This window comes from Zingiber officinale, chromosome 2B (assembly GCF_018446385.1).
Source record: "Zingiber officinale cultivar Zhangliang chromosome 2B, Zo_v1.1, whole genome shotgun sequence".
NCBI classification, from domain to species: Eukaryota; Viridiplantae; Streptophyta; class Magnoliopsida; order Zingiberales; family Zingiberaceae; genus Zingiber; species Zingiber officinale.
In genome coordinates, this window is record NC_055989.1 from 87,519,367 (window position 1) to 87,544,618 (window position 25,252).

At 40.8% G+C, this 25,252-nt stretch overlaps 2 protein-coding genes across 2 annotated transcripts; one reads left to right on the top strand and one right to left on the bottom strand.

The window, feature by feature from the left end:
- The first annotated feature begins 167 nt into the window (after window positions 1-167).
- LOC122046208 (probable protein phosphatase 2C 33) lies at window positions 168-5,549 on the top strand. Its single transcript, XM_042606783.1, has 5 exons — window positions 168-1,381; window positions 2,007-2,363; window positions 2,645-2,762; window positions 4,468-4,691; window positions 4,863-5,549. Exons 1-5 carry the CDS (start codon window positions 989-991, stop codon window positions 5,217-5,219), a joined length of 1,449 nt encoding a protein of 482 aa, XP_042462717.1. The 5' UTR covers window positions 168-988; the 3' UTR covers window positions 5,220-5,549.
- A 606-nt stretch (window positions 5,550-6,155) lies between these two features.
- Window positions 6,156-11,238, bottom strand: LOC122046210 (SEC23-interacting protein-like). The gene is made up of 6 exons (XM_042606785.1): window positions 10,928-11,238; window positions 8,063-8,130; window positions 7,700-7,962; window positions 7,158-7,232; window positions 7,012-7,074; window positions 6,156-6,473 (listed from the first exon to the last, which is right to left on the bottom strand). The coding sequence occupies exons 1-6, from the start codon at window positions 11,032-11,034 to the stop codon at window positions 6,429-6,431; spliced, it is 621 nt and encodes a 206-aa protein (XP_042462719.1). The 5' UTR covers window positions 11,035-11,238; the 3' UTR covers window positions 6,156-6,428.
- Between the last annotated feature and the right edge of the window lie 14,014 nt (window positions 11,239-25,252).

Consider the following 25,252-nt stretch of genomic DNA (forward strand, 5'->3'; position numbering starts at 1 on the left):
AAGCTCTACGGTAAAACCTTAAAAAGAGATTCCGTTTTATTTTAAAAAAAATGCAAACAGGGAAATTTCGTCCTTTGTCCTAATTATTACGAAATTCAAATTCCTTCATTAATATTTCTCCAATACAATAATATTTAAATTATTTTTTATTATAATTTAATCACTAAATCTATTACATTTTACAATTTTCTAGATTATATTTTACGACCTTTAATAAATTGATCATGTATTTTTTATTTTTAAAAAACAACCTGTCTATCATTTACCGTTTGTTTAATCATCTTTCACCACCCATGCCATCCAATTAATTAATAACAGTTGATTGTTCGAAACATTAAAGAATGTCAGTGGTTAAACTCCCCGGTCACGTGATTAATTTTCTTCCCATAATTTAAGAACAGACGGTGAAAAGCGATTAGGACGAGCATAACACCGTTTGTTATAATTGAAATCGCTAAGAAATAGAATGCACTCATAAGGAGTCTCACATGACTATTGTTCCAGAGGAAGTGAATTAAGAAAAGTTAGTGAATGGATAATTTCTCAATGTTTATTGGTATTCAATTCTTATCCCATTTTATAAATATGTCACGTAACAATTAACTCGACTATTTTATATATGCATTTTTTTTTTTTGGAATTTATGAAAAAAAATTTATGAGAAAGATAATGGATTATATAAAAAAAAATAATACGTTCAGTCTTAGGCACTGCCGATTTCGCCCATCGACAGCAATAGGTCGAAGCGTAAGCATCACGCCAACGGCAGCCCTACTAGGTCAAACTTAAGAGGAGAGACCAAACTCCGGCAGCGTGGCCTTTTCCTTTTCCCCATACTTTCCCTCGCCTGTTTTTCGTGCGCTCGACTGGATTCGGCTCCATTATTCATCCCTCCTCCTTCGATCCCTGGGATCACGAGAAGGAGGACTGGATTCTCTCTGCGCTCCGTTCATTGCGATCCTTTTCGCTTTGAATGGATTGAGCCTCGATGTTTGTGATCCACTCGAGGAAGGATTCGCTCGGGAGTGAGCGAAGCGGCGGATCGGGGGAAACCTCCGCGGATCCGTCGGCGAGGGCCGGGAGCGGTGGGTTCGGCTGCGCGGCTGGGCTGGAGTGCTTGCTGGGCGTCGTCAGGGCGCTCTGGCTGGATTCCTGCCTGTCGTCGGATGATAGGAGCAGCGCCTCCTCTGGTGTTTCTTCGTCGCAGGAAAAGAAGCCCCTGAAGGGGGCGAGGAGGAGGAAGCGGGGCTCCTCCAGGAGGGAGGAGCAGCTCCATGGGATCTCTGGGAGGATGTTCTTGAACGGGGCCAGTGAGGTCGCTTCGCTTTTCACCCAGCAAGGGAGGAAGGGAATCAACCAGGATGCCATGCTCGTTTGGGAGGTTCGAATGCGCAAGAATTCCATCTTTGTTTGCCTAAGATTCTCCTCCATGCTCGATGCTTGTTTGCAACATTTTCAGATTATTGTCTGAATTTAGAGTTTTTATCCCCTTCATATGTAGATGCATCTTTTTTAGTAGCTTGACATTCAATTTGCAATACTCAATATGCTTCTTTAATTGCCATCGATATTTACCTCTGGTACTAGAATTCTCCTACACTTTTAGTCTTCATGTCGGTCACCTACTCTTGGACACCATCATAGATGTTCAAATTGGATGCTATGGGACAAATTTCAGAAGTTCAATGAGATACAAAAAGATGAATCTCATGTTGTTTGTCTCTCTTCACATGATTTCTCTGATCTTGCACTTTGTAAATAAATCCATACATCCTCTAAGTCAGTGGCTATGACTGATTTCTTTCACTAAATTTCTCGCTTTCTCTCTTTTGAGATAGAATTCCTTTGCAATTTTCCCTCATCCTTTCTAATTTTCTTATTTGTGCATATTTCTCATTTGAATTATTTTTTTGCCACTCTTATAACTGACAATTTGCAATTGATATATTTTCACTATACAGCCAATTACATGAATTACTAACTAGAACTTTGTCTGCCATCTTCAGAATTTTGGGTCAATGAATGACACCATACTTTGTGGAGTATTTGATGGTCACGGGCCATATGGCCATATGGTGGCTAAGAGAGTAAGAGATATACTCCCTTTAAAGCTGACTTCCAGTTTGGAAGGATCTATAAATAATTCTGGAAACATCAATCCAGAGGCAAGTTCAACTTTATCCCTCCATGAGGAGCTCAAGGATTCTATAGATTTTGAAGAGAATGGAGAGTGCTCCCAGATGCTGAGGAGACTTGAAATTCCTTTGCTAAAGGCTTTTAGGTTTGTGGATAGAGAACTGAGACAGTATAACGATATAGACTGCTCCTACAGTGGGACAACTGCAGTTACTTTGATTAAACAGGTTTGGCTTAACCCTTTAGCATCTTACATTTTTAATGTCTTTTGAAACAAATTTTCAAACTGAGTTTATTACTCTCCTAACAGTAACGGGTCTGTTGATAGACAGTATTATCACTAAAAAAAGATGCATTATTTTCATATTAGTTGCTAAAGAAAAACTTTGCCAGAGTGCCATGACATTTCCTCAATTTTATGAAACAAAAGCCTAATTACGGTTATTTTGAGAAACCATGATAAATAACTGTCTGGATTGATTGATATAATTTGTTGTCTTGTTTGCAGGGTGATGAACTTGTTATTGGAAATGTTGGAGACTCAAGAGCGGTGCTTGGAACTCGGGATCAAAATAACTCATTGATTGCAATTCAATTGACTGTGGACCTTAAACCAAATCTTCCAGGTACCTTTTTACTAAATGAAGTTAGATAAATATAAAATATAATTTTGTTTCTGGATGTCATGACAGATGCATACTTAATGTATAGTAATTGTATTTTACCATTTGCATACACAAACACATGAATTTTATTTACAATCTTAAATGTGCAAACAGTTAGCAAATATACCTGACCTTTCTTCATAGTGACATGAAGTAGCAGTTGATGTTTTGATTTTCATGAAATTCATACTAAGATACTACCTCCCCCTTAATTTCTAGTTTCCAGGTTTGCTTAGTATTTTGACAGATCATTTGCTTGCCCTTTCCTTCTAATCTTTTCTATCTCCTTTACATAGAAAGCATATACATGAAGGCCAACTATATATCCAGTTAAACAGAACAAAATAGTTGTTTGCTTGTAGTTCCCACTAACTTATAATTTGAATGTTCTATATATATTATGTTGTTTAGAACAAATGGTTCCATTTTTCTGATTTCCTTGAAGGTGTAATTAATACTGGTAGCATTCTGCTGAGACTTCTTGATAGTTGCCTAGATGTCCCCTATTAATATCATGGTGCACACTTATTTTGGGTGTAGATGTTGTGTGAACAGCAAAATTTCTCAGGGCATCTAGATTGTTATGTGAAATAATTGTTGTTTGTTTACGTCCTTGCCATAATTTTAGCTTTCAAACTAAGTATGGAGGACTTGGATGATGAAAGATAGGTTTCTAGAGAAGAAATAATATGTGCCCATTTTCTCTATTTCCTCAGAAATATTTAATATTTATATGACGTCTTTAAGTGTGACATCATATTCAAAAGGGCTGCACGCGTTGTTGGAGCCTCCATTGTGCCTCACATGCCTCCACTTAGGGAGAATTCTAGATTATGAAATTTTTAGTCTTGATATGAATGTAAAATCTTAAGTAGGAGAGATTGTGGTATCTTAGTCTTACACAATTAGTTGTGGGCTTATTTAGGGACTTCATAACTTTAGATTAGTGAGTTACATTAACTCGAACTTAGTATTTTGGCCCGGTGGTTTGGCCCAAGTTTATGGATCAATTCTCTCATCTGTGTCTCCATATGTTTCACCACCAAAAGGTAGTAGTGAAATCTGGCAAGGTCTTGGAAAGTTTGTAATAAGCAAATTGGTAGAGGATGGAAAACCAACAATGATGTTCAGAACTGAATAGGCACAATGAACAAGTTGAGATTATATCAAGTTTGATTTTAGGATACAAACAGAAGAAGATTGTATTTTTTTCTGTTTCAATTTATTTGTCGTTTCTTATATCAAACATGTTATTGAAGTAGCAGGTTGTTTGCAGAGACACCAAGTTCTAACTGATAAAGGAAGTTCTTCAATGTGAATAGAAAACCAGCAATGTACCCTGACTGTGGATTTGTTCATAATGTTAAATTATCTGAGCTTGTGATTATTTTCTATTTGATATGAGCTCACCTATTCTTTAAAATCAAGGGAACCTGCTTGTAAACTAGCTTTCATGTAATTTGTGGAAGACCAGAAAATGCAGTAGGTTATAGTACTTCCTAAATGTAGTATTTTCTTTCTTTCTTTTCTTCTTTTTGCTAATTTCATGCTTCTGCTAATTTCCCGTACATTTTTTTTATCATATAATCAGGTTGTTTCTTCTTCAATTTTCTAAATGCAACATTTAATTACTCTTCAAATATAATATCATGTGTTTCTTTGACAGGCGAGGCAGAAAGAATAAGAAAGTGCAGGGGCAGAGTTTTTGCTTTAAGGGAGGAGCCTGATGTGACTAGAGTTTGGCTACCAGACAAGGACATGCCAGGCTTGGCAATGGCCCGAGCGCTGGGGGATTTTATTCTAAAGGATTATGGTTTGAGTTCTGTTCCAGAGATATCATACAGGCACATCACAGAAAGGGATGAGCTCGTTGTCTTGGCTACTGATGGGGTGAGTGAGCATGGATCTGTTAATTATCTGATTCTTATTCTCATTTCAGACAGTACGTTTCCTTTTAGCTTTAACGAGTTATATGCTTGTTTTGCCACTTCGAAAGCACACGGTAAAAGGCATATTGTGGGCATTTTGGAGTTACATACCTGAACCTGGCTGATCTTGCAGGTGTGGGATGTCCTGTCCAACCAACAAGTGGTAGACATTGTAGCATCAGCTCCAGATAGGTCATCTGCAGCTCATCTCCTCGTCGAGTCAGCTGTGAAGGCCTGGAAAGTTAAATACCCTACTTCTAGAATCGATGACTGTGCCGCGGTATGCCTCTTCCTCGATGTAAATCCACCTCCGATTTCCGACAACCACACGCCAAATGGAGTTGAAGAATCCCTCATTTCCACCAGACCTGACTGCGATGAGAAACAACGTTCAAGCCCAGTTGAGACAGATGCAAACTGTCTACATCTACCGGTTGAAGATCCAGAGTTCTCTAGCTCTGAGAACCAAGAATTGTCTTCCAACAAATAACATGACCTCAATGCAAACTGATGATTGTTCTGGTCATTGAAGTGTTCTTCGCATGGATGCGTTGTATCCTTTTTGCAGTTTTATTGCGAGGATAAGCTTCCATCAAGTGTTAAAGACTGTCATCCTATCCAGTGTTTCTGCTAGAAGATAGCACCGGCTTTATTAGCATGACCGGATGTTCTCTGTCATAGTGTCATTTGCTTATTATAAGCATGGTTGATTTCCATATTTTACGTTTTCTAGGGATCCAATTTGATCGTGTTATAGTTTTGTTCCTCTGTTAACTATCATTTATAGCTATTCTATTTTTACATATTTTTATCTGTATTCTATCATGACCTGCCCCAGATCTGTTCTTTCTTTTCTTTTTTTGTTCCGTCTTTTTCGTTATGGCCAGATCTATATTTATAGTCTTGTTCTTCTTCAAGAGTTGCAGTTGTCTTCCTCCGAGCCTTCTCCCCATTCCGTGGACCAGGCGTGGGCTTCAAGCCACTTAACATTGAGCTCCAAGCTTTTGGCGAAAGGCCTGGAACGCTGCTAGTGGCCAAGTCTAATTTTTCCACTGATGGCACCGGAGAGAACTCAGTAGAGAGGATGAAGGTAACACCTAGTGGCCAAGTCTATTTCTTCCACTGATGGCACCGGAGATAACTCAGTAGAGAAGTAGCCATTGAACCCAGAAGCCGTAAGGCCAAAGTCGTTGGTATGCTGTTGATGGAAGACTTCGTCCATGACCACCTTGAAGCAGAAGGTTAGCATGGTTAATGAGATTAAGGTGTGTGTGGTATGATTATGAGTAGTCAATGCACGAGGCCGTCACACACCAATTAAGGTCACCAATTAACCAAAAAACTGTGTTATCGACTTGCAATCACCTGTTCGAGATAGCATCATGAAAATGCAATGTCTAGCATTAAGCTAGCAGCAAAAGGGAACTGATCGCCGGAAGCACAATCAACTATGCTATATAAAAATTTCAGTTTACAAGAAACGCAACAAGCAGAAGGAAAAATGACTAGCACGAGCCTACCATAGCGTACATTTTCAGTTGGAAGAAGCTACCAAACAGGATATCGCTACAAGGTGCATAGTTGCATGTACAATGGGGAAAACAGGACACGATGATAACAAACCGAACATAGCGCATCACGTCATTCAGTAGGAAATGAGAAACTATCGGAGCCAGCTTACAAGATCGCGCACCTTCCCTTAGGCTCTTGATTCCAACGACAATAGGATCTTTTTTCTTGGACCCTGAAACCACCCAAATAAACCAAAACAACTTAGGTGATGGGTATGCAGCTTGAGGCTGCAGATATCACAAACGAAACATCGACTACAAACACTAAATACATTGTAATCAGGCAATTAATTGGAAGGAAGGAATAGCGAAGGATAAAAAGATTACTGAAAATATGATAACAAGATGTAGATTATTTCTGAACAATAAGGTCCTCTCTCTGTTTTACTAAACAGAGGAAAGGTAAGGGAAAAAATAGAATTTCACATCTCATCAAGATTACACCATTTATAAACCTTTAAAATTACTCACGGCACTGATTTTAGCCAAACTACAGAACATATCCAATTTATACAGTTTGTGTATATATATACATTTGGAAATTAATCTGCTAAAAGTTTTTCTATTTGGATTACTGAAAGGAATAACAAATGATGAAAAAGCCATAAGATCCAGATCATAAGAATTTTGTAACAAAAAAGGGTGCAAATTAGAGGAAAAAAGAGAGGAAGTAACAGCAAACATGATGAGAAGTTAGAAGGCTTCATGTACCATTGGAATTCCTAGAGCTCTAAGATCCTCATCATTCATATGCTTGAGAACTGTCATGTCAACCTACAAATAAAATTTCTTTCAAGTCTAACAAACAAAAGAAAATACAAGATAAAGATGTAAAATCATGAAAAGGTACAGCATACCTCCTCTGCCTGGAATGTTATTGAATATTTCCCTAGACCTAAAGAGTCCAGGAAACCATCTACCGACAATACAGACTGCAAATTTATGGCAAGAAAGTTTAGGAAAGGAATCGTGCAATAGCAGCAGCAACAAATTGAGGACATAAAAATTTCACACACGATTAATGTAAATGAAACCAAAGTTTAGCAACAAAAAAATGAGGAAGAAACATTTACTCATAGTATGCAGGGTAGTAGAAGTTAGCTACTTAAATCTACTGGAAAACTATCTCAACATACTTCATGAAGCATATATGAATACCGTGCTCAAATTTAACAACCTTCATAGTATGTAACTTGCCAACTCTGTCGCCAAAACTAGGTCAAAGTGCAGTAGAATTTACCAATGTGCAAAAGTATGCATATTCACACTCACTATCAAGAGAATCATATTCAAGAAAAGATATAAAATTACAAATGACTAACTACTTTAATATGCATCATCAAATATTAGTTTCGTTGATAAAAGTACCCATACAAATAATGCATGTAAATTGATGCACCTTGCTCTGAGATGCCTTTTTTGGGGCATTAGTTTTTTTGGTTTCCGGTATGGGTGGATCATTTCGGAGACTCTTCTTGATGGCTTCAGATATTTCAGACATTCGCTTAGCCTTTGAAGGTTCACTATTTGATGGCTGTGAGTGCATTGTACCAGTTAGCTTGTCACGAAGATCTCTGACTGCAGAAACTTTTCCACTCTGGAAAGCTTGCTGTGAACCTCTGTTCTGAAGCTTCCATCTGAGGTCATTGGGATTAACAGATTCTAGAGATACAAAGTGTGGCATGTATCACTGAAAAGTTAACGTTAACACACAAAATAAGGAACTGTGTTGCAAATACAGGGAGGTCATAAAAGTTTTAACTGAATGTTTCATGTTCCCTGTCCTCATCATAAAGATCATGCTTCCATTTGTCATCACTTTGGCGTTGCCTGCACAATGTCCGGAATAACCAGTTTGATAATAACTTGTAAGAATTTTAAATAAATGAAGCTTATGGGCAGCTTATGCCCATAATATCAAAAGAAGAAGTACATTAACATATATACAGAAGAAACTGCTGTCATAGAGAATATCAATGAATAATATGATTTTGAAAATCTATAATACTCAAAGAGTGCATAATCACTATAACCAACACCTACAATGGACTTTGTAAAATAGCAGGCTCAAATTATTACCAACTATTATTAAATAACTTCCGTTATGTTTACTTCTAGAACTAAGCAAGGATTAAAATATCAAACTGAGCCACATTATCAGTACTTGGTGCAGTGTTGAAATGCTGAAATATATAGGTGCCAGTGGCAATGAGTAGGAGGAACAAAATAACAAAAAGAAGAAGCCTTGGTAGGAGGAAGAAATCCAGAAGAAGAAAAAGAGGCAGCAGCAGCTTACCTAGAGGAGATGGAGGAAACAGTAATCATACTCAAGAGAAGAAGTGGCTTGAGATGGAGATGAAGCAACATGAGATGGAAAATAAGCATTGGACGTGTTCAGGGATGAGTTGAGAGGAAGGTGAATCATTTGTCTTTGTTCTTCAGTAGAATGGTTCATGCCACCCATATCGAACAGAATGTGACTTGCATTTTAATCCATGTGTACCAAGTAGTTCAGTATATCTATCAGCAATCGTCATAAAAATCAAATCCACTCATTATTTGAAATATACCTCGCAGCAAAATATTATTATTGATGAACGGTGTTCTAAATGGCGGTCAAGGTGGTCACCTAGGCGGAAGGCGGGCATCAACCGCACTGTCTCAGAGGCGGTGCATTAGGCGGTAACTCTGCCGCACCTAGAGCCATCGCTACCGCCGTTTCGCCACCACAACACATCCGGACGCATCGCTTGGGCCCGGCGATGAGTCTGGACGTGTCGTGCGAGCATGGAAGTACCGTCTGAGCTTGGTGATGCATCCGAACGCATCATGCAAGCTCGGACGTGTCGCTCGAGCTCTACAATGGGTCTGGAGGAGTCGCCCCAACCCAGCGACAGGATCGGACGCATCACCTAGACCTAGTGACAAGCCCGGACATGTCGCCTGGGCTCGGCAACGCGTCCAAACTCATCGCACGGTCTCAGTGATGCGTCAAACTCATTGCCCGGCCGAAACCGAGTATGCAGGTAAGTTGTAAGTTAGGGTTTAATTAAATTAATTTAAGTTAATAATTTTAATTAACTCCTAATTATAATTAGAATAATTTAAATTTACTTAATTAAAGTCTAATAAAATTATCCCATTAATTTAATATATATAATTATTTTTTTTATTTTTAAAATTTAGATTAAATTTTTAATTTTTAATTAATATATTTTATTAAAAGTAAATATTATAAAGACTAATGATTATTTATAATATTATGTATAAAAAATAGTAAAAAAATTCAACCGCCTAAACATTGCCTAAGCACCGCCTAGAGGGCCAAGGTAGTAGGCAGTCATTGACCGCCCCGCCATTGCCTATCGCCATTTACAACACTGTTGGTAGATATATCTGAACTGTGTCAAAACAATCTGAATTGTAGGCAAGTCACACAATAAGAGGCCTTAGTAATGCAGTTTCAGCCTCAATAGTAAAGATGCAATTTTTCATTAGTACTGCAACTTTGGCTAGTCTCAACCAAGCTTGCCAAACTTGAGTTAGAGTTTGTAACTGTATTTCTTAATTCCAACATGATAAAATCCCATTAACCAATCTAGCCAGGAATCAAGATGAACTATGTAAACAAAAGCCATGCTTCATTAATACTGATCATACTAGCACGCTAACTGTGAGTATTTACCTGGTTACCAAGTATGTATAAATGATAAGGATCGATAATTCATATACCATTCAGTTTATCAAAAGTTTGGCGTGTGTTGAATTGGCAACCATTCAATTAAAAGAAAATATCTGGTTAAAAAAAGTTGGTATACCACTCAATTATATGGAAATTAAAAAAAACCTATCAAAATTAAAGTGCCATTACCCAATTGGACCATTTGTTTTACAAATGACTACTAGTGCTACCTAGCATCTGTTTTTATAAAGAGAAATTAAATCCAGCACCAACCTCACAAGGAAACAAAATAAAATAAAACAAAACCTATCCTAAAACAACAACCACCATAATTGAATATTCATTTAGGGATCACATAGTGTCAATTGGCCACATCACACTGTAATAATAGAAAAAGTTGAAGAAAAATTTAAAAACCATTGAAGATAGTCAATACATTAACCCACTGTGGGAATCATTAAAACGAAAAAAGGTGATTTGAAGTCAAACCATGCTATCCTGATGCTGTGTTTTGTATCTTATCCACTACTACACCAAAGAACAGATAGAAGCGCACAAACATTGCTCACATATTGGCAAATTATAGTCAAAGTTTGCAAAGTAGTCATCCGCGCCATCTCAGCGAATGTATAATGGTTTCCACAATCAATATACTATCGAGATTAATCTCAGCTAAAATCATAAAATCAATCATCAGGACAAATGTTAGTAATTCAAATTAGAAACATTTCAAAAAAAAAAAAGGAGGGGATGCGAAGTAACAGGAATTGACAATTGTTTTTTCAACTAGTGACTAGAAAATATCAGATTGCAAATGATAGATGCAGCAACAAAGTATTCACCAGAATATATACATCACCAATAGAAGGAAAACAAGAAAGGCCTGCCTGCTGGTAGTTCTGAAAAGAAGAAGAAGAAAAACAGATAACGTCTTCAAGATTATACCTTTTAGCCGGAACCGCGCTAGAGTGGCTGAAATCTCCCCCTACATCGCCATGCAGGCGCTCTTTGATGGATCTCTTCCGCCCCGATGCTATCTGATCAGCGTACATCGCAGCTCGTGTATACAGGTGAGAGAAGTCAAGCGAATCCGAAGGCAATTAGGGGTTTCCGGATGAGGCGAATCCGACGACAATTAGGGTTTGCGGGAAGGAAGAAGCCGAGTCGCGCTCTACAGGCTCTCCCTGTAGAGCTAGGGTTTGCGGGACCAATTTTTGGGTCGGTCGGAGCTTGCAGCGAGGGTTAATATATTTTGGGTAAAAAATTAAAAGAGCGTCTATGTTTTGGGATGGGATCCTCGGGATTAAGGCTCTAAGTCGAGTCGAGCTAAATTCTATTTAACTTTAGTTAGTTTATAATCTAACCGGTCTCAAATTTTATTTAATGAATATATTCATGACTCACAAATTTATTTGAACTTTTATCGAATCTAAACGAGTTTAATTAATATAAATTATAAAATTAAATACTCATTAAAAATTAAATTATATATTTAGAAAAAATTCTAATATTCTTATTAAAATTTATAATTTTATTCTAATAAATAAATATATTAATTTATTTATATGTTTTATAGGTAGAATATAAAGTCTATAAATTCAATATCAAAATTATTATTTTTTTATTTAAAAGTTGATTTATAATCTTAACAAATATGTTTACGAGCTAACGAGCCGAATATTATGAAGCTTGAGTTTGATTTGTTTATTTTAACGAGCCTCATTAAACGAGCTCAAACGAGCTTTTATTGAATCGAATTTCGAATAGCTCATGAGCGGCTTGATTCATTTACACCCCTGAGATCACCTTTCCTGGTCCGCTCCTAGATTAGGAAAGATGAATTGGTAGGAGACAATGACCTCCACAGGTGGGGGTCATTACCTCCCATCAATATAAATATTTGACCATAGTTTGTAGAACCATGATCGTACGTAAAATCGATTTAGGGTCAGGATCGGATCGTAGAATCGTATGATCCTACCAAAAACCCTTAAAATCTTATCATACATGATTAATAATTAGAAAAAATACCTAAAAAACTCATTTACATATAAATAGATAACTAATTTTGTATATATATGTAATCATTTATACTCAACACTTCATATTACATTACTACATGTACAAATTTAAATTAACTTGTAGTTTAACTATCATTCTCGTATATTAATAATATTTATATTTATATATCATAAAATAAAAGAATTTAAAATTTCTATTAACACAATAATAATAACACATTCAATGTCAAAAATATTTCCTTGGTTTATAAGATAATTCAATTTAAAGGCCAACAAAGCACCTAACGTATATAACAGAAACCATTGAATCCTTTGATCAAATATGAGCACCAGAAATAATTTTCTAAAGACTGGTTGATGCCACACAACACTATGCATCCAAAAACTCATCATTTTGGAGAAAAAAAAATGATAGAATATTAGTGATAAAAAACTAACTCAAAAATAATTGAACATATGTTTAAATAATTTAAAACCCCAATAAGATGAAAAAAGATAATAAAAAAAAGATAAAATATTCTAAACATCCGAAAAAGATTTAAATGATATTTTTTGGATTTGAAATAGGGTGGTTAAGGATAAACTTTGAAATTTATTAAAAATCTCTGAACAAGTTTTGATTTGATATATTATAGGTCATGTGGTTTAATCTGAGTCAAAAGTTATAATCTCTCAAAGCTTTCGCCGATCCTTCTCCGATTATGCTCTGATCCTGTTTCGATCCTACCGATTCCGTTCCGATCCTACCAATTCTGTTGCAATCCTATTGCAAAAATCAATTATGCATGATCATGGATCAATTTTGGGTTTTCGGATCATACGATCCTATGATCCGGATCGCGATTTTGCAAACTATGTATTGGGCTAGGGGTGGTCCAATATTTATGGACTAGAAGATCCTTCCCCTATGTTTTTCCCGCTTCTTCATTTCAACTTTTTACCAACGAATCAGGTATCCAATTTTTAAACCTCATGCATCAGTCACTATTTCAAAGGATATAGATATGATTAGAAGAACTAGATGAACATATTATTATGTTTGAGAGATGTCCTAAGACAATCACCTTATAGTTTGTACTATTTATTTTGATAAATAAAAATTTACTATTTGAGTGCATATTATTTATGTGTGTTGAATGATTTTAAACTCACTTACTGAATGCTCACAATATGTGATCTTGTCAGAAAGTCGAAGAGACGGAAAGCTGGGGATGTAGCGCTCACGCTGACCTCTTGTGGACTTCGCGCGGACCTGCAACATAGACTACGTCAGTGTCGAGCCAGGGAAGGGGTCCCCGGCATTGGCCCTTCGATGCTCAAGTCAGTCACCGGCGATGAGAGATGAGGCGGAGCAATAAGAAGACTGTAGAGCAAACAGTGAATATCGCGTGTATTGCGTACCTCCGCCGATGCTTGGACCCCCTTTATATAGAGCTCTGGTAGCGCGCGTGCACGCTTCCTAAGGCGAGCACACTTCTCAAAGCATTCCCTGAAAAGACTTGTCAGTAAAGTGTCCCTGACACAGTACCTTAACATGTCAAGCATATCTCTGAAGTGACAGTGGAAATTTCCTTCGTACGATCTTCTGACAGCCCATGTCCGGTGCCAGCGACACTAATTCCCAAAAGGATATCATTGGATATCATGAGTGTATTGTTGGGCCGAGAGGCTTGGCTGCTCGGTCGTCCTTCTGCCGTTCTGATGCCCCGTTTGATCGGCCAGAACCTTGATGTACCTCAATGTGTCTGCTCGATCGAAGGTCCACTTTGTTATTGCCAAAGCCTGCTGTCAGGCTGAGCGGAGTAGCCGCTCGGCCGAAGGCCATCACTAGGCCGAGCGGGATAGCCGCTAGCTCAACTTCTGCACATTGTCTTGAGCGTCGATTGTTTGATTGCTCCCCGTGTCGAAGGTGGCGGCGGGTCGGAGCCTTCTTCCCGGTCCGGGCATGCTTCGCCCGATCGGCTGATGTCATTTGTGTTGATACAGTCTGACCTGACTGTTGTTTTGATGTTGACACGGATTTAAGTTTGTATCAGATGTTAATTAAACTCGGTTTGATTAATGATCAAGGTTGATCAAGTGGAAGGGAAAAGTCCAAGTTGGAAAATTGGCACGCGAAGTCGGAGAGGGCTCGGTAGCTCGTTCTCTGGACCGGACGAAGTCGGAGAGGGCTCGGTAGCTCGTTCTCCGGACTAGGTCAGAGAGGGCTCGGTAGCTCGTTCTCTGGACCGGATAAAGTCGGAGAGGGCTCGGTAGCTCGTTCTCCGGACTAGGTCAGAGAGGGCTCGGTAGCTCGTTCTCCTGACCCCGACGGGCCGGAGAGGGCTCGAGATCGTCTCCTGACCAGGTCGAGAGGGCCTCGAGCTCGCTCCGGACCCAGAAGTCGGAGAGGGCTCGTAGCTCGCTCTCTTGACTAGGTCCGAGAGGGACCCAAGTGGACATTCCATGGTACATTGGATCGGTCGGCACCAGTGAAACTAAGTTTCCATGGATCGGTCCGGTGACCGATCAGAAACACCAGATGCACATCGAGTGTAATCGACGGTCAGTAGGCCGATCGTGCAACACTCGATGGCGATCGAGTAATCTGATCGGTCTTGGAGACCGATCAGAAGATGTTATTGCGAAGAGAAGAAGGCAGGGATCGGTCGTGGAGACCGATCCACCTGCAGTCTGATCGGTCTCCACGACCAATCAGACAAGCTGTGGACCGATCAGGATATGTCCTGATCGGTCCATGGATAGGTCTGGTGACCGATCCACACACAATCAGATTTGTTGTTGTTTCTGCGATTCCTCCACTGCATTTGATTTGTCTGATTCATGTGATATAACCCTCTGTGCTATTAGCTTTTGAATTTGCAGGATCACAGGTATCATTCCAAGCCTAATTTCAAATTAAGTCCATAAGAGGAATACGACAAATGGCCTTTCTGCTGTGATTCGCGGCGCATGGTGCATTTGAAGCATCAACGGCTACTGGTGTGATCTGGCTGCGATCCGCTTGACTCCTGGTGATTGGTTCGAGCTCAGAAGACACCAGTGAAGACTGTGATTTCATTGGTGTGAGTTCAGAGAACCAGGTAAGGAGGAAGAGGGATTGGCTGCAGCGATGATTCTGTGCAGTTTGACCACGATCCGTGACAGCGGAGAACAGGGGCTTAAGAAGCAGTAAAAAGCGAGAGGAAAGAACAACAAGAAAGCAAGAAAAAAAGAAAACGTTCTGTTAATCGTTGAGGTGTGCTAAGTTCTTGAGCTCTCGGGTGAAAAACTGCGATCTGTGAGTTCTCTGTTTCCACTGATCCTCGCGTGGTTGTAAGCGTTAGTTCATTCTTCTTTGCCACCGAGCTCTGTAAGTCTTGTGCTTTAACATATATATTTCTTGAGACTTTGTGGAGAGGTTACTCCACCGAGAAGGAGGATCTTTAGCCGGAATTTATCCGGGGTGCGATCTACCGAAGATCAGGGGTCGTCCACCTTACGGACACGCCGAGGAGTAGGGGCAAGTTATCCCCGAACCTCGTAAATCAGTGTGTTAGTGTGCTTGTTTCCTCTTTGTTTTAGTTTCCTAATTCCGCTGTGCTAACAAGTTTCTTTGTAGAAATTTGTGTTTAAGTTTTTAAGAGGCTATTCACCCCCCTCTAGCCATCTAAGATCCCAACAATTTACGTGTTGAGCGCCTTGACTTTGACATCCTCTGACCTCCACCGTGGCAGCAGGGTGGGGCCCTTCATCATCACCACATCACAAGTCTTTCCCTCAAGTCTAGTCGAAGGAGGTTGTAAGTCTGACTGACTGGACAATTGTCTGAGTAGATTTCCTCCCGATCGGCCTTCTACACTATGTGGTTGCTGATCGGGATGCGATCGTTCCTTGTCGATCGACCTATTGAAGCTTGTCGTTCGGTCATAGGTATGCTCCCTCAATCTGATCGACACCACGAATGTTTGTACTTGTAAATCTTTGCTTGGACTATCTTGGGCGAGCGCAAGCAGGACTTACATCACCCAGATTTATGGGAAATCGTGCAAATCTCCATGCATTAAGGCTGAGCACGCTCCCATGTCTTCATTAAATGTCGACCTGTGGCGATACGCCACGTGCCACACTCGCTGCCGTCACATGCTTGACGTGATAGGGTATTAATGTGACGTTTGGCAGTTTGAATTCAATGGTCCGATTTTTGCCTGGGTTTCTACGACCTAGATTGGATGACTTCAATCGGCCGACCCCCAGGCTTATAAGCCCGTGCATGTCGCTGCCTTTGCGCATTTCGCCTTCGTGCTCTTTGGTGCCGCCTGCTTCGTGGTCTGACGACATTCCCCTACTCCTCCTCCGGCGACCTTCCCCCATCATCCTTTCTCTGTCAACCTTTTGCTCGTAAGCTTCCTTCCTATCACACTGGCCTCCGAGTTTTTTCGTCTTCCAATGTCTGTTCTTCCCTGTTCTCGAGTTTTTTGTCATCTCAGTGTTCCGGCGACCATTCCGCCACTCCATTCCTTCTCCTTTTTTCTTGTTTTACAATGGCAAGTTTATTGCAACCTCCCACCGACATCCCGGGGCTATGGTACACTTCTACCAAGTCCCGGTTCGACACCGGCGACGCTGAGGGTCTAAAAGCCGCTTTTGAGCTTCCTTATGAATATGAAGTCATCCTTCCCTCTCCTTCTGATCGATCGAATTATCCACCACCCGGATGTATCACCTTCTTTCGAGATCATTTTACAGTCGGTCTACGATTTCCCATCCACCCCTTCTTTTCTTCCGTGTGTAAATATTTCAAAGTCTCCCTCCATCAGCTATTGCCGAACTCCTTTCGCTACTGTGCGGGGTGGTGGTTCTTTTTCGCCTGTACGACAATCCACTCACTCCCCGACTCTTCCATTACTTTTATTACATCAAGTCGTCCGAGCCGGGGACTTTTCTTTTCCAAGCCCGAGTGGGCTTGGTTTTCTTTGATAAAATATCGACTTCCAACAAACAGTGGAAGGAGTACTTTTTCATGCGCTTTCCTGAGTGGCCAGACTTTCCCACCTCCTGACAGCTCGACGTGACGCCTCAGCCTCCCCTAAAAAAGTATAAGAGCCGATCGGACTACCTCAACGCTGCATCGATGTTGGTCGGTCAGAAATACGACATCCACAAGCTGCTACTAGAGGATGTCCTATATATCTTCGACCTGAGTTTGATCCGCACTTGCCTGCCGACCAACCTAAGTATGTCACTTCTTTTAATCCCTCTTTTGATTCTAACTGATTTCTCTTCCTCTTTTGCAGCCAAAGTCATGCTGCGTGCACGTCTGGCCGGCAAGGCGAAGCTCGTAGACGCCGTGATCAACACGGTCGCTGTTAAAGAACTAGGGAGTCACGGCCTGCAACCGGTTGGCTCGCAAGACAAGCCACAAGACGAGAGTGAGGCGACTCCTGCTCTGGCGAGTGGTGGAACGACCGGGGGCTCCCAACCTTCTGAACGACAGCTGGTTGTTGAAGTTGAGGGGGCCTCGGGCTCAACCTCCTTAGCAGAGCCACTGATCAGGCTCAAGAGGCGCCGGGCGGAGCCTTTATCGCGCTCCGCCACTTTCGGGGTGCGGTCCGCCGAATGGGTGGAGACGTTGATCGCTGCTCCCATCCAAGAGTCCACCGCCCCTGAGTCGTCTGATTAGACGCCTTCTCTATTCGGTTTGCCTCAGGGGACGGTCTACGCGCCGTCGGTGGCTTTTCTGCCACCAAAGGCGAAGACTAAGAAGTCGGGCATCCGACCGGCTTTTTCATCATGACCGTCCGGGAGGGCTACTTCTGCGCAGTCAACCTCGAGTGGCTACCACCACATTACGACAATTCTGCATCTGCTGACCGAGGAATGGCGCGAATCCAACGCTGAGTCCCGAACTTCAAAGCACCAGATCATCATCCAAGGGTCGCTAGCCAAAATATGGGAAGATGCCCGGGCTCGTGCAGTGGTGATGCCTCCGGGGGCACTCGCGGACAGCCACACCCAGATGTCTACAGGGGTAAGTTTTACCTTTACCTTTGCATAGTTCACTTCCAAATGGTGCTTATATTTGCTTTGTTTGCAATATTAGGTGGAGAGCCTGGCCATGTGCTAAAGACTCACATTTTTAGAGGAGGAAGTGAAACAACTGAAGGCGTCGAGCGATCAATCCTCCACCGCTCAAGAATAAACAAACGCCGAAGTGGCCAAACTTCGAGCCAATCTGGCGAAGAGCAATAAATTGCTTGAGGCTAAATGGGCCAAGAGCGTCGAGCAGGCCACGATGCTGGATCGGCTCAATAAACATGTCACCACCTTCGATAATAAAATCGAGTCGGTCAACGCGCGGAAAAATTGGCCATTGAAGACCTTGAGCTGAAGAATAAGGAGGCCCAGGCCCTCGCCCAAAAACTTAAGGAAGCTAAGGACCTCCTGGTCGCCGAATGGGACAGCCGGTCGGCCGAAGAAACTGTTTGTTAGTCCTAGGAAAATCGTACCGGTTTCACTGTACAAAAATTTTGTACAAGTGTCGAACCTTTCCATAAATAACCTATTGTGTTCTTTAGAAGTTAAATTAGGAATCGCAGACGGAACTTAACATCATTGATTTCAAATTTAACTTATCTGTTCTTGATGGTTTAGATTTGGATCGCAAGCGGAACTTAACACTATTGATCCAAATCCACCTATGTTATTAATTCCATTAAATATTAATTTCTAAAATTGGCTTCCAGGACTGCATGGCGAGACACATGACCTTCTTGGGTATGGGAGCATCCACCACTGCCTAGACAAAGCCTTTTAAGGAAAGCTAATATTTAATTTCCTTAAATAACTCTAGGTTAACCAAAAAGAACAATCGAATCACAAATTCAAAAAATAAAACAAAAGAAACACAAATTCGAAACAAATCTGAAAACTCTAGAATCATATGCCTCTTGTGTTTGGTATTTCCAAAAATAACTATACAAAGAAAACTAGTATGATGCGGAAAACAATTACTAGTTATACCTTTCTTTGTAAGCAAATAACCTCTTGATTTTCTACCGTATTCCTCTTCTTATCTCGAATGTTGTGTGGGCAATGATCTACCGAGATGAGAATCCACCCAAGCCACCTTCTTCTCCATGCAAGATTCGGCCACCACAATAACTCTATGAAAGGATGATGTTCGGCCACCACCAAGCTCCAAGGGATGCTTCCTTTCTCTCTTTCTTCTCTAAGCTAGAATTCGGCCACCTTCAAGCTCCATGAGATGATGAGGTTCGGCCAATGAAGAAGAAAGAAAAGGAAGAAGAGAAAACTTCTATGGCCGACCACACCAAGGAAGAGAGGGAGAGAAAAAGAATAGAGTCGTTAGCCATGAAGGCACCTCTACCCCCTCTTTTATAATCCTTGGTCTTGGCAAATAAGGAAATTTAAATAAAAACTTCCTTAATTCTTTTGCCATGAAAAGGTAAATTTATTTAATTAAAAATAATTTTCCCTTCTCAATTGTAATGGCCGACCACTTTTAAAAACAAAACAAGGAGAGTTTTAATTAACATAAGAATTAAAACTTCCTAATTTGTTTCCGGAAATTTATAAAAATTTCTCCAATAATCTTTCCTTCATGGTAGTTTGTAAAAAGGAAATTTTATAAATTAAAATCTTTCGTTTAAACATGTGGATGATTTCTAAAAAGGAAAGTTATCTCTAAAAATTAAAATCTCCTTTCAATCTACAAATAAGGAAAGATATCAAATCTTTTCTTAATCTTTTGTAGAAATTTATAAAAGAAATATTTAATTTTTAAACTCTCTTTTAAATCATGAACATGGTTTAAAAGGAAAGTTTTCTCAAAATTAAAATCTACCTTTCAATCCACAAATAAGGAAAGATTTTAAATCTTTTCTTAATCTTTTGTAGAAAACTATAAAAGGAAAGATTTAAAATTCAAACTCTCTTTTAAAATCATGATATTCACATAAGAAATAATTTTAATAAAAATTCCTTTTTATTTTCTATGTGGTCGGCCACACCTAGCTTGGACTCCAAGCTAGGGTCGACCACTAATCTTGACTCTATCCTTGGGTCTTGGTCGGCCCTAGCTTGGGTTCCAAGCTAGCTTGGCTGGCCCCCTTGGGTTGGGTAAGAAGTGGGTATGTGGTGAGTATAAATCTCTATATACAAGAGGCTACGATAGGGACCGAGAGGAGGAATTGGTTTTGGTCTCCCGATAAAATTAAGTTTCCCGTGTTCACCCCGAACACACAACTTAACTTCATCAATAATAATTCATACCACTAAAGAATTATTATTGAACTACCGCACCAATCCCAAATTACATTTTAGGCTCCTTCTTATTATGAGTGTGTCAGTCTCCCTGTGTTTAGGATGTCGAATGTCCACTAATTAAATGAGTTACTGACAACTCACTTAATTAATATCTTTGTCCAAGAGTAGTACCACTCAACCTCATCATCATGTCGGACTAAATCCACCTGCAGAGTTTAACATGACAATCCTTATGAGCTCCTCTTGGGGACATTCTCAACCTAGATTAGTAGGACACAGTTTCCTTCTATAATCAACAACACACACTATAAGTAATATTATTTCCCAACTTATCGGGCTTATTGATTTATCGAGCTAAATCTCACCCATTAATAAGTCAAAGAAATAAATACTAAATATATGTGTTTGTTATTATATTAGGATTAAAAGCACACATTTCCATAATAACTAAGGTCTAGTTCTTTTATCAAGTCAGTATAAAAATAACTTATCTAAAATGATCCTACTCAATACACTTAGAGTGTATTAGTGTAATTTATTAGTCAAGATAAACTAATACCTAATTACTGTTGGTGCAATATTCCCTAGGTCAAGGTTGACCTGGTTGACTGAGCTTGAATTGGGTCAAGCTTGAGTCTTGATGTTTGTGTTTCGATGTTTGACAATACATGGAGACAAGACATAGAGATTGCAGGTGCAATTGTTCATGTGGTGAGATTGTGAAGGAGAGTCAAGTAGGTCAAGGTTGACTGGATACTTGACTGAAAGTCCTGGTGAGTGAAGCCAGATAAAAGTCCTAACTGGGAGGTTAGGCATACTGGAAAATCCTAGTGAGTGAAGCTAGGTGAAAGTCCTGGTGAGTGAAGACAGGTAGAAGGAAGACCTAGTTAGTAAAGCTAGGCAGTATGGAAAGTCCCAGTGAGTGAAGCCGGGCAGATGGAAAGTCCTGGTGATTGAAGCCAGACAAATGAGAAGTCTTAGTGAGTGAAGCTAGGCAGAAAGAAATCCTAGTAAGTGAAGGTAGGTGAAAGTCCTAGTGAGTGAAGCTAGGCAGAAAGAAATCCTAGTGAGTGAAGCTAGGTGAAAGTCCTGGTGAGTGAAGCCAGGCACAGGAAATCCAGATGGATCAAGGTTGATCAGACATCTGGTGTTGGGAAGCCCAAGTAGGTCAAAGGGATTGACCAGATACTTGGCACGGGAAATCCAGGTGGATCAAGGTTGATCGGACACCTGGTGGAGATATGTCCAAGTGGGTCAAGGATGACCGGACACTTGGCATGAGGAGAAAAGTCCAAGTGGGTCAAAGGGATTGACCGGACACTTGGTGAGAGAGTCTCAGCAGGTCAAGGGTGACCGGATGCTAGGCATGATGTACCAACAGGTCATGGTTGACCGGATGTTGGTTTAGGGGACTTTGAACTTATTTTTGGGCAAAAACAAGAGCTGGATTGATCAGCCGATCGATTGTCTCATGCCCAATCGATCGACTGATCGATTGGGAGAGTCCCCGTGATAATCCTCCTCCCAATCGATCAGTGGATCGATTGGGGAGAAGTGTCGTGCGAATAGAAAGCATCCCAATCGATCAGCCGATTGATTGGGAGCCTCCGATCGATCAGCCGATCGATTGGGAGGTGTGATTTGCACGATAAGCACTGGATCGATTAGCCGATCGATCCAGGCAATTCCCAAGAGCATAGAGGAGCTCTGGATTGATTGACCGATCGATCCAAAGCCTCCCCGATCGATTGGGAGCAATCCAATCGATCGGGATCTGACCGTTGGCACATGATATAGCTGTTGGCGAGCGCTTTTCTCGGAAGAACTTCCACGGCTTTCATCTCTGATCCTCACAGCGACTCCAGCCACTTCTCTACAGTTCTCACGCCAGATCTTGAAGGTTCTTGGAGGTTTTTCCAAGTCAAGAGGCGGATCTACAGCAAGAAGAAGAAAGCTAGGGTTAAGGTTTTCTTGTGCAAACTTGTAAGCTTTTGCTTATATTTTGTTTCCTTTCCCTTTCTTCTTGTAGTGTGAACTTGTAGGGCTTCTCCGCCTTCGGTAGTTACCGTAAAGGAGGTTTTTATTAGTGGAGGGTGTGTGAGTGTGTGGATCCTTGAATTAGTCACCTCTTCTTGAGGTAGATGTTAGGACCTTCGGATGGCTAGAGAGGGGGGTGTGAATAGCCTCCTCTAAAACTCAATCAATTTTCTCACAAAGCTTTGTTAGCACAGCGGGAATAAACAACAAGAAAACTGATGCAAGGAAGGAAAACAATCACCACAGCTTACACAAGTATATACGAGGTTCGGGGATAACTTGCCCCTACTCCTCGGCGTGTCCGTAAGGTGGACGAAGCCTATCAATCCGTCGGTGGATGAGACCCCGGAAAACCAGCTAATAGAAACTCCTTCTGGGTGGAGAAACCTCGCCACAAACTTCTTGCAACAGCAAGATAGGAGTACAAAGATACAACACAATACAAAGGCAGTAAGAATGTAAAAACACAGCTTGCCTTCTCGTCGACTGGATGAAGCAACAACTTCACGAAACACCTACAACAGCAGGAACCAGCCGAAGGAAGCTTCCACGAAGCTTCAGGAAAATGAGAGCTCAGCAAAGCTCTGATTGCAGTAAGATCAGAAAGAAAAGAGAGGCCGTTCCCTCCCCTTCTTCTACTGTAGCGGCCTTATATCCTGCACCTGCGAAGAAGACAAAGAAGAGTCCAGAAATCTAGCCGTTGAGTCACAACGGCTAAGCCTGGACCGATCAGGCTCCATCCTGATCGGTCCAGGAGGACCCTGATCGGTCTGTGGACCGATCAGGCCCTAGGCTGATAGGTCCCCAGACCGATCAACCAACTCTCTGTGAGAGTTGGCTTCGAAGCCTGATCGGTCTGTGGACCGATCAGGCTATAGGTGGATCGGTCCACAGACCGATTCCCCTACCTTTTTCTGCCTCTGATCGTTTCCTGATCGGTCTGTTGGCCGATCAGATACCTTACAGTGAGCCACTGTTTGGTTACTGATCGGTCACCAGACCGATCAGATAACCCATAGTATCACTGGATCGGTCTGCAGATCGATCCAATTTCCCAGCCTTAAACCTAAAGCCTTCCCGGTCTAGAGAACGAGCTACCGAGCCCTCTCTGATCTAGTCCGGAGAACGAGCTACCGAGCCCTCTCCGACTTCCTCATCCGGTTCAGAGAACGAGCTCCCGAGCCCTCTCTAACCTAGTCCGGAGAACGAGCTACCGAGCCCTCTCCGACTTCGTCCGGTCCAGAGAACGAGCTCCCGAGCCCTCTCTGACCTAGTCCGGAGAACGAGCTACCGAGCCCTCTCTGACTTCCCATGCCAAGCTTCCATACTTGGACGTTTCCCCGTGCCAAGCTCCTTGCTTGGTCTTTTCCCGTGCCACGCTCCCTGCTTGGACTTTTCCGTGCCAAGTCTCCATACTTGGACTTTTCCCGTGCCAAGCTCCCTACTTGGACTTTTTCGTGTCAAGTCTCCATACTTGGACTTTACCGAATCAAGTCAACTAAAGTCGGGTCAACCAGGTCAACCTTGATCGAAGGTTGCACCCACAATTTCCCAAGTTTGTATTCTTGTCAAACATCAAGATACAACTTTTCTATTCTCGTCAAACATCAAAATACAACTTTTCTATTCTCGTCAAACATCAAAATATAACTCGAGTCAGGTCAACTCGAGTCGGGTCAACCAGGTCAACCTTGACCTAAGTTTGCACCAACAATCTCCCCCTTTTTGATGTTTGACAAAAACCATAATCAAGTTAGGTTAACCCGATAACCTAACTTAGGTTTTCTAATAGTTCTCCAATCAATGTTCTTCCTTGAACATTCTCCCCAAACTCCAATGTTCTTCCTTGAACATTCTCTAGACATTTCTCCCCCTTTTTGACACACATCAAAAAGAGTGAATCAAGGTTAAGAGTTTCTTCCTATTGAAAGTCCCATACCTTTCATTGAAACCCTTAAATTCCCCCTTGATACTAAAGTCAACAATCAACTTAGTGATAATCCTATATCACTCAAGTCTTTAGAGTAAAAACTCCCCCTAAAAGTCAACTCCCCCTTGACTAATAGGTAAAACTCCCCCTAAAGGTCAACTCCCCCTTGACCATTGCACCAACAATGTCTTGGAGAGTTTCAAACCTTTAGAAATCTAAAATACTAACTTCCAGCTGAAATTTCAGACAATCAGTCGAAAATCATCATTTTGGCAAGCTCAGCCCTTTACTGGATCGGTCACCAGACCGATCAGACTTCCCTGGATCAGTCCAGTGACCGATCCATTTTGGACCGATGCAATCTGATCGAAAGACGTTGAACGATATTCCGATGATTTTCCCAAATTCAACTCTAAAATTCACAGAAAATTCCAAAAATTGTAAGATTTTGAGGATACATTTCTCATAACATATATTATCATGGAAAAATAGTTTTCTATGAAAATAACTTCCATTTTCAAATCTTGATACAAAGTTCAAAAAACTTTGAAATAGCTCAAGGTTAATCCATCTTTGTATCAACTTGCTCAATGATGAATGCTATCACTAGAAAAGCTTCATCAAGGTTTTTCAAATCAATTTTGAAATGATTTTAAATCATTCAATTTAGGACCACAATCTTAGGGCTAAATGTACATGACTTGTACACAAGCTTTCCCTATGATCCTCAATTTAGAATTAGGCTCATCTATGTACAAGAGCTATGCACCTTGATCCTAACTCATAATCCTAATATCTCACACACATCTAAGGTGTATCAAACACATCCAAGTCAATTTTGATGTGAGATATGAGTTTAGGTCATCTTAAGCTAAGTTCTCATGCATTTTCTAAATAACAATTTGATCTCCATATCAAATTGTGTTTTTATCCTTAAATCAAATTAATTGATCATAAATGCAAGAGATGATGACATGGCATAAAATAATATCATAAGTGAAAACATGTGCCAAT

What these genes read in the sequence shown, in the direction of transcription:
- LOC122046210 (XM_042606785.1), bottom strand. Translation starts at nt 11,034, where the DNA reads ATGTACGCTGATCAGATAGCATCGGGGCGGAAGAGATCCATCAAAGAG. An exon ending in AGCGCGGTTCCGGCTAAAAG is followed by an intron (nt 8,131 to 10,927) that starts GTATAATCTTGA and finishes GACATTGTGCAG; the next exon opens with GCAACGCCAAAGTGATGACA. An exon ending in GAGCTCTAGGAATTCCAATG is followed by an intron (nt 6,474 to 7,011) that starts GTACATGAAGCC and finishes GGGTGGTTTCAG; the next exon opens with GGTCCAAGAAAAAAGATCCT.
- LOC122046208 (XM_042606783.1), top strand. Translation starts at nt 989, where the DNA reads ATGTTTGTGATCCACTCGAGGAAGGATTCGCTCGGGAGTGAGCGAAGC. An exon ending in CCTTAAACCAAATCTTCCAG is followed by an intron (nt 2,763 to 4,467) that starts GTACCTTTTTAC and finishes TTTCTTTGACAG; the next exon opens with GCGAGGCAGAAAGAATAAGA. An exon ending in TTGTCTTGGCTACTGATGGG is followed by an intron (nt 4,692 to 4,862) that starts GTGAGTGAGCAT and finishes CTGATCTTGCAG; the next exon opens with GTGTGGGATGTCCTGTCCAA.